The sequence below is a fragment of the Schistocerca nitens genome, chromosome 1, assembly GCF_023898315.1.
Source record: "Schistocerca nitens isolate TAMUIC-IGC-003100 chromosome 1, iqSchNite1.1, whole genome shotgun sequence".
NCBI classification, from domain to species: domain Eukaryota; kingdom Metazoa; phylum Arthropoda; class Insecta; order Orthoptera; family Acrididae; genus Schistocerca; species Schistocerca nitens.
Window position 1 is genome coordinate 858,297,194 of NC_064614.1, and position 13,685 is coordinate 858,310,878.

General features: G+C 39.6%; 1 protein-coding gene across 1 annotated transcript in view; it reads right to left on the reverse strand.

The window, feature by feature from the left end:
• Positions 1–13,685, reverse strand: part of LOC126263503 (sorting nexin-17) — a 92,232-nt gene that overhangs the window by 46,435 nt on the left and 32,112 nt on the right. The window contains exon 3 of the mRNA XM_049960599.1: positions 5,766–5,941. Within this exon, the coding sequence (XP_049816556.1) occupies positions 5,766–5,941 (176 nt within the window). The remainder of the gene's footprint in view (positions 1–5,765; positions 5,942–13,685) is intronic.

A 13,685-nucleotide genomic window follows, 5' to 3' on the forward strand; every position in this document is an offset into this window, starting at 1 on the left:
TATTTCTAAAGATAACTACAAAATATGTTTTGAACAGTGGAAGCACCAGTGGGACAAATGTATTAGTTGTAATGGAGAGTATTTTGAAGGGGATAAGGTTTTGTAAACAATTTGAAAATATCTAGCTTTAAAAAAAAATTATGATTTTTTTTTTGGGTACCCCTTCGTATTGAGCCATGCTACCTCTATAGCCATCTATAACTGTGAAAATTCAAGTGCAGGATTTTGTGCACAAATTGACCTGTTGATAATGTCCCATAAATATTCAATGGGATTTATGTCAAGCAATCTGGGTGGTCAAATCATTCCCTCAAACTTTCCAGAATGTTCCTCAAACCAATCGCGAATAATTGTGGCCTGGTGACATATTTGGGAACATGAGTCCATGAATGGCTCCAAATGTTCTCCAAGCAGGTGAATATAGCCATTTCCAGTCAATGATCAGTTCAGTTGCATAAGAGGACCCAATCATTCCATGTAAACACAACCCACACCATTATGCAGCCACCACCAGGTTTTACAGTGTGTTGTTGACAATTTGGGTCCATGGCTTCCTGGGGTCTGTGCCACACTCAAATCCTTGTATCAGCTCTTACCAGCTGAAATCGAGACTCACATGACCAGGATACAGTTTTCCAGTCTATCATGGTCCAACTGATATGGTCACTTTCAGTTGTTTAGAGTCCAATCAATATAGTCATATGGGCAGCAGAGGTGCTCTAGGCGATGTCGTACTGTTAGCAAAGGCACTTGCATCAGTCTTCTGCTGCCATAGCCCATTAATGCCAGATTTTGTCACACTATCCTAACAGGTATGTTCGGCATACATCCCACACTGATTCCTGCAATTATTTTATGCACTGTTGCTTGTTTGTTAGTACTGTCAACTCTAGGTAAACATAGCTGCTCTTGGTTGTTAAGTGAAGGCCACTGGCAACTTTGTTGTCTGGGTCAGAGGTAATGCTGGAATTTGGTATTTTCAGCACACTCTTGACACTGTGGATCTCAGAATACTGAATTCCCTAACATTTCCAAATGGAGTGTTTCATGCATCTAGCTCCAACTACCATTCCATGTTCATAGTTTATTAATTTCCATCGTGCAGTCATTATCACATGGGAAACTTTTTCACATGAATCACCTACAAATGACAGCTTCACCAATGAACCACCCTTTTATATCTTGTGTACGTGATACTACCACCATCTGTATGTGTGCATATCACTACCCCATGTCTTTTATTACCTCAGTGTACATATGGCAGAAAGAGGGATTGTCGTTATGCATTCCATTGTATACATCTGAATTAACCATTCTTAAAACATGACGCAAAAGGTCAGGGAGGTGTGACAGTGATGAAAAAACTTACATAATATTTGCACTTATTCATTCATTCACACACTGTGTTCCATCAATCCCATCATGAAAGAGAGCCTACAGGGATGTGGAATGCGTCAAGTGATACATTAACAGGCAAAAGCAACCACTGATAGCTACTTCCATAAAGTATACTAACAATAAATTATGACAAACACTAATCTACTGAAACCAATAAGCATGTTAGTTACTTCTAGATTATTTAATACAAGTATGTTAGGAGCAAAATAACAACAATGAAGGAAAGAACAGATTGGTACTCACTGTAAAAAAGACACGTTATGTTGCAGACGGGCACAATTAAAAGACATATACAAAAAACGTTTGGCCATAGCCTTTATCAGCAGCAGGAGCAAAATAGTTACTTTGGAAAAAGTGACTGTTGCTCCTCCTATATCGCTCACTGTTGTTATTATCTAGTACTTCAAACAAAGCATTTTTACTTTAGACAGATCACTATTGGTGTCTATATTATGGAAAAATCATGATCTATCTAATAAAAATATTACAGTTACGCAGAATTTACACTGACGAATCCAAGTATTCAGATATACTGTAGGAGCGGTTAATAAGGTATTTCTTTTACTTTATGTTTAAATATTTGAGGATTTCCAATTTCCTGCCTAATATCCAATGGCACCCTCTTACAGACTTTTGACACAGAATGTAAAGCTTCATTCTGAACCCTTGAGAAGCATGCATACTCTATACGGAAATTATTTCTACTTCTAGTGTTGTGCTTGTGAATTTTGCTGAGTTTCTTCTAAATTTACTTTTGTGATTGAGTGCAACTATCATTAGGGAGTATATGTAATGATTGGTATTTATGTGTAAGAATCCTTAGGTCTATGAAGAGGCTTGTCAAATATGTCCAGTCATCAATTTTAAACAATATTTGTATTGCATGCTACTGTAGAACAACACTTTTTTCACCTTAACTATAATAACCCAGAAGAGCCTTAGGGATGAACTGAATGAAAGTATGCTAACTACTTTTTATGCGGGTCAATACAGTGAGAGATATTTCTGAGTGCAAAGCAAACAGAACTGAGCTTCTTGGCTAACTTATCCACAAGTTGTTGCCACCTCAGTTTATTACCCACATGCACACAGAAAGTGCTATCACCTAGTGTACACTTATTGATCTCTACTTCTGGTATCTGCAAGTCATTTTTATTTATCCTGAATAGCATAATATGAGTTTATGCAAGATTCAGTGTTAAGATGCTGGCTGTGAACCAATTGTGGCCCGGTCCATTATTCTGTTGACTGTGTCTGGTGTGGACCTTTTATAATCAGCAAACATTATTGTCTTTGAACAGCCCTCCAATGTTCTCAGTAAATCATCTATGCAGATCAGGAACCGGAGAGCATCAGCCTCCAAGACCTGTGGCAAATCATGTTTAATGTTTCCCCATTCTGAATATTATTCCTGTTACATCATATGATAATTTGTGATCCTCTTCTTTTCTACTTTTAAGATATGCAAGAGGAAGGCCTTTAATGCGATACCATTTTAGTCTCCCTAGCAGAGTTTTATGATCTTTATAGTCAAAGGCCTTGGCAAGACCACAGAAATTGCCAGTAGTGTAATTCTTGTTGTTTTTGCTAGAATTGGGTTTGTGAGATCACATTTTGCATTCTGCATAGAGAAGCCTTTACGCAAGTCAAACTGAAGTGTTGTTAAAAGGATATTCTCAGAAAAGTGGTTCAGCATTCTGCTGTAAGCAACTTTCTCAAAAATATTAGATAACACAGGAAGGACTGAGACTGATCTATCATTAGAGGTCAGCTATTTATCTTTACTTTTATATACTGGCGTTAGTAATGCGTACTTCAGTCTTCCAGGAAAAACTCCTTGACTCACCAGCTGATTACAAAGGTAACCCAACTGTGGCAGTACGAAGCCAGTACAAGACATTACCACACTGAAGAGCCAAAGAAACTGGTACATTTGCCTAATATCATGTAGGGCCACCACGAGCACACAGAAATACCACAACATGATATGGCAAGGACTCGACTGATGTCTGAAGTAGTGCTGGAGGGAACTGACACCATGAATCCTGCAGGGCTGTACATAAATCCATAAGAGCACAGGGGGGTGGAGATGTCTTCTCAACAGCACTTTCAAGGCATCCCAGATATGCTCATGAATGTTCATGTCTGGGGAGTTTGGTGGCCAGCGAAAATGTTTAAACTCAGAAGAATGTTCCTGGAGCCACTCTATAGCAATTCTACATCTACATCTACATCCATATTCCGCAAGCCACCTGACGGTGTGTGGCAGAGGGTACCCTGAGTACCTCTATTGGTTCTCCCTTCTATTCCAGTCTCGTATTGTTCGTGGAAAGAAGGATTGTCGGTATGCTTCTGTGTGGGCTCTAATCTCTCTGATTTTATCCTCATGATCTCTTCGTGAGATATACGTAGGAGGGAGCAATATACTGCTTGACTCTTCGGTGAAAGTATGTTCTCGAAACCTTAACAAAAGCCCGTACCGAGCTACTGAGCGTCTCTCCTGCAGAGTCTTCCACTGGAGTTTATCTATCATCTCCGTAACGCTTTCGCGATTACTAAATGATCCTGTAACGAAGCGCGCTGCTCTTCGTTGGATCTTCTCTATCTCTTCTATCAACCCTATCTGGTACGGATCCCACACTGCTGAGCAGTATTCAAGCAGTGGGCGAACAAGCGTACTGTTACCTACTTCCTTTGTTTTCGGATTGCATTTCCTTAGGATTCTTCCAATGAATCTCAGTCTGGCATCTGCTTTACCGACGATCAACTTTATACGATCATTCCATTTTAAATCACTCCTAATGCGTACTCCCAGATAATTTATGGAATTAACTGCTTCCAGTTGCTGACCTGCTATTTTGTAGCTAAATGATAAGGGATCTATCTTTCTATGTATTCGCAGCACATTACACTTGTCTACATTGAGATTCAATTGCCATTCCCTGCACCATGCGTCAATTCGCTGCAGATCCTCCTGCATTTCAGTACAATTTTCCATGACATGTGGTGTGTCACATTCTCCTGCTGGAATTTCCCAAGTTGGTCGGAATGCACAATGGACATGAATGGATGCAGGTGATCTGACAGGATGCTTATGTACGTGTTACCTGTCAGAGTTGTATCTAGACGTATCAGGGGTCCCATATCACTCCAACTGCACATGCCCCATGCCATTACAGAGCCTCCACCAGTTTGAACAGTCCCCTGCTGACATACAGGTCTATGGATTCAAGAGGTTGTCTCCATACCCGTACATGTCCATCCACTCAATGCAAGTTGAAACAAGACTCATACGACCAGGCAACATGTTTCCAGTCAACAACAGTCTAATGTCGATGTTGACAGGCCCAGGTGAGCCATGAAGCTTCCTTTCATGCAGCCATCAAGGGTACACGAAAGGATCTTCGGCTCTGAAACCCCAAATCGATGATATTTTGTTGAATGGTTTGCACGCTGACACTTGTTGATGGCCCAGCATTGAAATCTGCAGCAATTTTCAGAAGGGTTGCACTTCTGTCATGTTGACTGATTCTCTTCAGTTGTCATTGGTTCCGTTCTTGCACAATCTTTTTACAGCCGCAGCAATGTCGGAGATTTGAGGCTTTACCAGATTCCTGATATTCACAGTAAACTCGTGAAATAGTCATACAGGAAAAAACTTGATACCCTACCATTGTAGCAGCAGTGACTGATCTAACAACTGTGACAGACACTTGCTGTCTCATATACGTGTTGCCGACCACAGTGCCATATTCTGCCTGTTTACATATCTCTGTATTTGAATATGTATGCCTAAACCAGTTTCTTTGGCACTTCAGTGTATTTTGGCTGAGATATCATAGCCAGAACAGTTACTACTTTTCAGTGACCCAATGATCTTTGTGATCTTTCTAATAGACCACTTGACAAATCTGATGGAGAGTATGAATTCCTTGTCTAAGTAAGTATATTGGATCTGCTTTTGATAGGCAATTAGGAATAATTTATTGAATTTAGTAGCCAATGATTTAAATTTCATATCATTTCCCACACTCGTACTCCCATCACAGAGTTCAATATAATTTGCCTTGTAAAGTGTATTCATTTCTTCTTCTTTTTTTCAGCCTAAACAGTGCCTTTTTACATCCTGATTAGTGCTTGCCTTTTGAATTAAATAATGCTCTCTCTTCCTAGCACAAAAGATTTTCACCCCTGTTATTAGTGACAATTTTTCTTGTCTTCCAATGTAGATGTTTGTGACCCAGTGCCCAGGTAAACTACAAAACTCAATACAACTTGACGCAATACTGCGCTACTGTTCTGCAAAGTTATGTACACAATAATGTGGTTATAACAGATATAAGCTGTAAGGACAATGAAACATGTACCTCAAGAACCTGGTCTGATCTTTCTGTAGTCAGAACCTTGAGCAATATCCTGTAACCATTCATAAGGTAGACATCCAAATTTACTTCTTGGCTTTTCTCACAACTTGTTTCTTGCTGAGCTGATAGAAGGAATCCATTGAATAAATCAGAGTTGACCAGTCGAGGATCTTGACCAACTAGAGGAAAACAAAAATAATTACATGCACACTTAATTTGCCTCAATTTTTTACTTGGTACGCTATGACAATGTACTGAAGATACAATGTACTTGAATATCAGTTTGTCTAGAATGTAATCATTTATGCATGTATTGTTGCAGACCTACAGGTATATCACACCAATCATTAAAAATTCCTTCATCAAATTGGTGAACCACACAATGTTCCATACTCAAGAAGATTCTTTTAAAACTGTATGAATTCCATATACACATGTGTGAGATGAAATGCTTTAACCAGCTGACAGTTGGTGAATTAACTGTGTTTTTTTCTGATTCTTGTCATATGAATTCAGAAAATGAAATGATGATAATTTGTTCTCTCCTAATAAATATAAAGCAGTTTTCCCAGCTTACTGAATATTCTATGAAGTTTCAGGATTGCAGCCAGATCATGTTGACTTCTTGCCACAATATTTTGGCAGGCAACTGTCCAGCCGTCTTCATGTGAGTGTCCGCCACTGGAGACTGCTAGTTCACACTGTCGCTTTACAGCAAAAATTGGTGCAGAAATGCAATCACTTTGGCAGCCATCACAGGAGCGCCCTCTATTGAAATCTGTGTCCTCTGAAAATACCATTCCATATGGGGCGTGCAGGTGCGTGTGTAAAGATGAAACTACATGTTCGCCCTCTCTCAGAATGCGCACTCGCACTGCTAAAAACAAACGTCAGATGTCACCAGACATGTCATTATGAATAAAATGTTTTCTCTCTGAATAAATTAAAGAGTTCACTGGGTTCCAAGCCTCATCCAGTTGTAAGCCACTGTCATGGTTTATAAGATTTTGTGCTGGTTGTATCCCCACAGATTCTTTAATTACTGAATCCCAAAAGCATCTTGCTGAGATGAAGATTATTGTGGCAGAATAGTCCACAGAGTGTCCTATGGTAATACAATGCTCTGCTATGGCCGACTTACTGGGCTGTGAAAGGTGAGTGTGGTGCTCATTTTCAATGCACCTTTCATGTACTGTGGATATCGTCTGACCTATATAAGCTTCACAACACTGGCAAGGAATTCTGTAAATCCTGGCCTTCTGCAGGGCCAGATTGTCCTTTACTGAACAAGAAGGGCATAAATCTTCATTGGTGGCCAGAAGTTTACTTTAACTGGATGTTTCCTTAGGATCCTGGCTACTTTAGAAAAAAGGTTGCCGACATGTGGAAGGAATGCTCAGGACTTGAGCAGTTCCTTATCATATTGTTGTTGTGAGTGGTCACATTTCTTAGCTTTGAAAACTGATTATAGATGTTCTAGCTCATTTGTGAGGCTGTTTACATCGGAAACAACATGAGCCCAGTGCACAACATTCTGAGGATGCAGGTAGTTTGTGAAGGGCGATGGCAGCTCAACACTTGCAGATAAAGATCCGTATCCGTGGGCTTACTATAAACTATAAACATCTTGCCTCTCGACTGAGACATTTTGTGGACAAGTGTGGGTATCATGTTCACAACTCTGCTGACTTTATCAATAGTCTGAAGTCACTTCAACTCAGTGAGCTTCGATGTCATCTCAGTTTTCACTAAGGTTCCTCTTACGGACCCTGTGTCACTCATAAACATTAAGTTCACGGCTGATATAACAGCACTTTTTCATCACGTTCTCTATCTACTTTTTACTGAACAATGAATATTTTGAGCAGATCGATGATGTTGCCATGAGCAGTCGTCTCTCCCCTCTGGTAGCGAACTTTATCAGAATTAAATCCACTAGAATATGCAGTTTACGTTGTAAATAGAGAAGGATCATTGCTTACCATTTCTGGAGCTTTTGGTTACTAGGAGAGTGGATGGGTCATTAGGGCATTCTGTCTACCATAAGCCAATGCATTTGAACCTTTATCTGAAAGCGTCAAGCTGCCATCAGCCTTCAATGGCATCCTTAAAATGTTGGTGCACCAGGCTAATGTTGTTTCTTATGGAGACAGACTTACCAATGAGCTAGAACATTTACAGTTGGTGTTCAAAGACAATGGTTACTCTCCACATCAGATTCTTACAGCGCTAAGGAGGAAGAAACATGACTGCCTACTACATCAAGAAGATAAGAAGCTGTCCAAATCCAGGGTGTTCCTTGCTTACGTTGGGAACCTTTCATCTAAAGCAGACAAGATTCTAAGGAGACATCAAGTTAAAGTAATCCTCTAGCGACCGGCAAAGATTAGTGCCCTTCTCAGTTTGGTAGAGGATGATCTGGGTCTGTGGAAGGCTGAGATTTACAAAATTTCTTGCCAGTGTGGCGAAGCTTACATAGGTCAGACAATATCCACAGTACATGAAAGATGCACTGAAAATGAGCACCACACTTGCCTTTCACTGCCCAGTAAGTCAGCCATAGCTGATCATTGTATTACCATAGGGCACTCTGTGGACTATTCTGCCACAACAATCTTGACCCCAGCAAGATGCTTTTGGATTCAGTAATTAAAGAATCTGTGGAAATACGTCTAGCACAAAAATCTTATAAATCATGACAATGGCTTTCAACAGGACAAGGCTTGGGACCCAGTGATATCTTTAATTTCTTCTGAGAGAAAACATTTTATTAATAATGACAAATCTGGAGACATCTGACATTTGTTTTTAGCGACGCGAGTGCATATTCCAACAGAGGCGTACATGTAGTTTCACCTTTACACACCTGCCTGTGCGGCACAGATGGAACAGCATTTGCAGGAGCGCAGATTTCGATATAGGATGCTCCTTTGATGGCTGCCAATGTGCATGTGTTTTTGTGCCAATTTTTTCTATAAAGTCAACGCCGAGAACTAGTAGTCTCCAGCTGTGGACACTTACCTAAAGACAGCTGGACAGTTGCCAGCCAAAGTGTTGTGGCAAGAAGTCAACATGATCTGGCTGCAATCCTGAAACCTCATAGAAAATATAAAGTGTCAAGACTGAGAGTGCGATGCCAGAAGCAGCATTTATACTGGATAGAGCAAAAATTACCAAAATGGACAGAAAGTCAAAGTAGCTCAGACTTTGGGAAGTACCTCTGTTTGCACACACATGAATGATGTCACATTTTCTAAACTCCCTGACAAAAGCATACAGCTGGTCATTACTGAAATCGTTGTTATACACTGTCATTAAGACAAATCATCTCACTCCTGTTATTGCTTCTCAAGTAGTTACAGTCACACTCTTAATGTTAACTACTGAATTAAACAGATAACCCAATCCATACTATTGCATTGATTATTAATCGAATTCTTGCCTGCGTTGGTGCTGACTTTGTGCGGAGCTCGCATTAACGGTGTCAGTTGCTGCTATTGGAAGGCGAGTATATAAGGCATTGTCTACACTTCAACAGTAGGGAAAGAAACAGATAAGCTTAACTGACCATTCAAAATACCACCAATGGCATGGTGCCTGTTATTAAAGGCTCATTGAAAAACATTGCTTTAAAAGAGGCTCTGGTGAGTGCTACACAGAAAATAACTTTGTCTGGAAAAGCTTACTATGATGCGTCAGAATGGTGGAGGATTATAGACAAAGTTAATTAATTTCTTGTCTGCATACACAACACAGAATGTCAAAATGAAGTTCATGTGTTATTCCTGACCAAGCACCACATAAGCACAGGAATCCAAATGTTAAACACAGAGAACTATAAATTAGTACCCTATTTCTGTAGAGAAAGTGTGGAGAAAGGAGGTTTTGTTTCATATGTTAAAATATTATTACAGTCAAATCTATTGAAATTAATAGTTCACACTTTGATCAAAAAGTGGAACCCTGTGCTTGTGAACTGATTCAACGGGAATATTCGTTTATAATTATTGCAGTATACAGATTCCTATTAGGATATTTTTAAATATTTCTAGAAAAATTAGGCTCACTATTAAGCCATTTATCAGATGAAAAAAGGGAACAGAAAGTCTACGTAAATTTTAACAATAATTTTCTGAAAGATTCAGATAAAAGAAATGCTTTGGAAATTTTATTTAACACTTACAACCATAATTCTTTTGCTGATTTTTCCTACCAGAATTGTACAGGAAAACAGTACAATAATGAATAACATATTTGCAGCTAAATACTTAATGACTGAGTGGCCTCTCTGAAACTATCCATACGTAGCCATTTAGCCAAATAGTTCAGTGATTACTGAATAAGGAAGGAAGGAAGCATAGTATTTAGTGTCCCTTTGGCAAAGAGGTAATTAAATATGGAGCACAAGCTCAGATTGAGTAACGGAAAGAAATTGGCCATTCCCTTTCAACGGAACAATCCTGACATTTGCCTTAAGTGATTTAGGGAAATTATGGGAAAACTAAACCAGGATGACCAAATTGAGATCTGAACCTTCATCCTCCAGAACATGAGTCCAATGTGCTACCCACTGTGCTACCTCACTCGGTGATTACTGAACGGACAACAGAAAGTCACAAGGCATTCTTACAGGAAAGTTTCAAGGCATCCCGCAGCAAACTGACTGAAGGGACGTGTATAATGTGACTGATGTTAATTCTACATTTAATGTGTTAACAGGTGAACTTCTTTCAATATTTCACAGCTGCCTTCCCACGAAAACAATAAAGAATGTCACTAAATAATATAACTGTGTGTGGCTCAATGGTCGAATGCAGGTCTTCCACTTGGATGCAATAAGGCACCTTGAAAGCCTCAGTTTACAAAAGAAATTATATTGTCTCGTGCATGGCAAAGGTAATGGTTAGGATAAACAATGAACTAACACTGATTTCATGTTGTTTGTTGTTGTGGTCTTCAGTTCAGAGACTGGTTTGATGCAGCTCTCCATGCTACTCTATCCTGTACAAGCTTCTTCATCTCCCAGTACCTACTGCAACCTACATCCTTCTGAATCTGTTTAGTGTATTCATCTCTTGGTCTCCCTCTACGATTTTTACCCTCCACGCTGCCCTCCTATACTAAATTGGTGATCCCTTGATGCCTCAGAATATGTCCTACCTAGTAATCTCTTCTTCTACTCAAGTTGGGCCACAAATTTCTCTTCATCTCAATTCTATTCAATACCTCCTCATTAGTTACGTGATCTACCCATCTAATCTTCAGCATTCTTCTGTAGCGCCACATTTCGAAAGCTTCTATTCTCTTCTTGTCTAAACTATTTATCGTCCACGTTTCACTTCCATACATGGCTACACTCCATACAAATACTGTCAGAAACGACTTACTGACACTTAAATCTATACTCAATGTTAACAAATTTCTCTTCTTCAGAAACGCTTTCCTTGCCATTGCCAGTCTATATTTTATATCCTCTCTACTTTGACCATCATCAGTTATTTTGCTCCCCAAATAGCAAAACTCCTTTACTACTTTAAGTGTCTCATTTCCTAATCTAATTCCCTCAGCATTACCTGATTTAATTCGACTACATTCCATTATCCTCGTTTTGCTTTTGTTGGTGTTCATCTTATATCGTCCTTTCAAGACACTGTCCATTCCGTTCAGCTGCTCTTCCAGGTCCTTTGCTGTCTCTGACAGAATTACAATGTCATCGGCAAACCTCAAAGTTTTTATTTCTTCTCCATGGATTTTAATTCCTACTCCGAATTTTTCTTTTGTTTCCTTTACTGCTTGCTCAATAAACAGATTGAATAACATCGGGGACAGGCTGCAACTCTGTCTCACTCCCTTCCCAACCACTGCTTCCCTTTCATGCCCCTTGACTCTTATAACTGCCATCTGGTTTCTGTACAAATGTTAAATAGCCTTTCGCTCCCTGTATTTTACCCCTGCCACCTTCAGAATTTGAAAGAGAGTATTCCAGTTAACATTTTCAAAGGCTTTCTCCAAGTCCACAAATGCTAGAAACGAAGGTCTGCCTTTCCTTAATCTATTTTCTAAGATAAGTCGTTGGGTCAGTATTGCCTCACGTGTTCCAACATTTCTATGGAATCCAAACTGATCTTCCTCGAGGTCAGCTTCAACCAGTTTTTCCATTCGTCTGTAAAGAATTCGTGTTACTATTTTGCAGCCATGGCTTATTAAATTGACAGTTCGGTAATTTTCACATCTGTCAACACCTGCTTTCTTTGGTGTTGGAATTATTATATTCTTCTTGAAGTCTGAGCGTATTTCGCCTGTCTCATACATCTTGCTCACCAGATGGTAGAGTTTTGTCAGGGCTGGCTCTCCCAAGGCTATCAGTAGTTCTAATGGAATGTTGTCTACTCCCGGGGCCTTGTTTCGACTTAGGTCTTTCAGTGCTCTGTCAAACTCTTCACACAGTATCATATCTCCCGTTTCATTTTCATCTACATCCTCTTTCATTTCCATAATATTGTCCTCAAGAACATCGCCTCTGTATAGACCCTCTACATACTCCTTCCACCTTTCTGCTTTCCCTTCTTTGCTTAGAACTGGGTTTCCATCTGAGCTCTTGATATTCATACAATTGGTTCTCTTTTCTCCAAAGGTCTCTTTAATTTTCCTGTAGGCAGTATCCATCTTACCACTAGTGATATACACCTCTACATCCTTACATTTGACCTCTAGCCATCCCTGCTTAGCCTGTCAATCTCATTTTTTAGATGTTTGTATTCCTTTTTGCCTGCCTCATTTAGTGCATTTTTGTATTTTATCCTTTCATCAATTAAATTCAATATCTCTTCTGTTACCCAAGGATTTCAATTAGCCCTTGTCTTTTTACCTACTTGATCCTCTGCTGCCTTCACTATTTCATCTCTCAAAGCTACCCATCCTTCTTCTACTGTATTTCTTCCCCTAGTGCTCTCCCTAAAACTCTCTACAACCTCTGGTTCTGTCAGTTTATCAAGGTCCCAGCTCCTTAAATTCCCATCTTTTTGCAGCTTCTTCAGTTTTAATCTACAGTTCATAACCAATAGATTGTGGTCAGAGTCCACATCTGCCCCTGGAAATATCTTACAATTCAAAACCTTGTTCCTAAATCTCTGTCTTATCATTATATATCTGAAACCTTCCAGTATCTCCAGGCTTCTTCCATGTATACAACCTTCTTTCATGATTCTTGAACCAAGTGTTAGCTATGATTAAGTTACGCTCTGTGCAAAATTCTACCAGGCAGCTTCCTCTTTCATTCCTTACCCCCATTCCATATTCACCTACTGCGTTTCCTTCTCTTCCTTTTCCTACTACCGAATTACAGTCACCATTCACCATTAAATTTTCGTCTCCCTTCACTATCTGAATAATTTCTTTTATCTCATCATACATTTCATCAATCTCTTCGTCATCTGCAGAGCTAGTTGGCATATAAACTTGTACTACTGTGGTAGGCATGGGCTTCGTGTCTATCTTGGCCACAATAATGTGTTCACTATGCTGTTTGTAGTAGCTTACCCGCATTCCTATTTTTTTTTATTCATTATTAAACCTACTCCTGCATTACCCCTATTTGATTTTGTATTTATAACCCTGTATCACCTGACCAGAAGTTTTGTTCCTCCTGCCACCAAACTTCACTAGTTCCCACTATATCTAACTTCAACCTATCCATTTCCCTTTTTAAATTTTCTATCCTACCTGCCCGATTAAGGGATCTGACATTCCACCCTCTGACCCATAGAATGCCAGTTTTATTTCTCCTGGTAACAACATTCTCCTGAGTAGTCCCCGCCCGGAGATCAGAATGGGGAACTATTTTACCTCCGGAATATTTTACTCGGAATATTTTACCCAAGAGGACGCCATCATCATTTAACCATACAGTAAAGCAGCATGCCC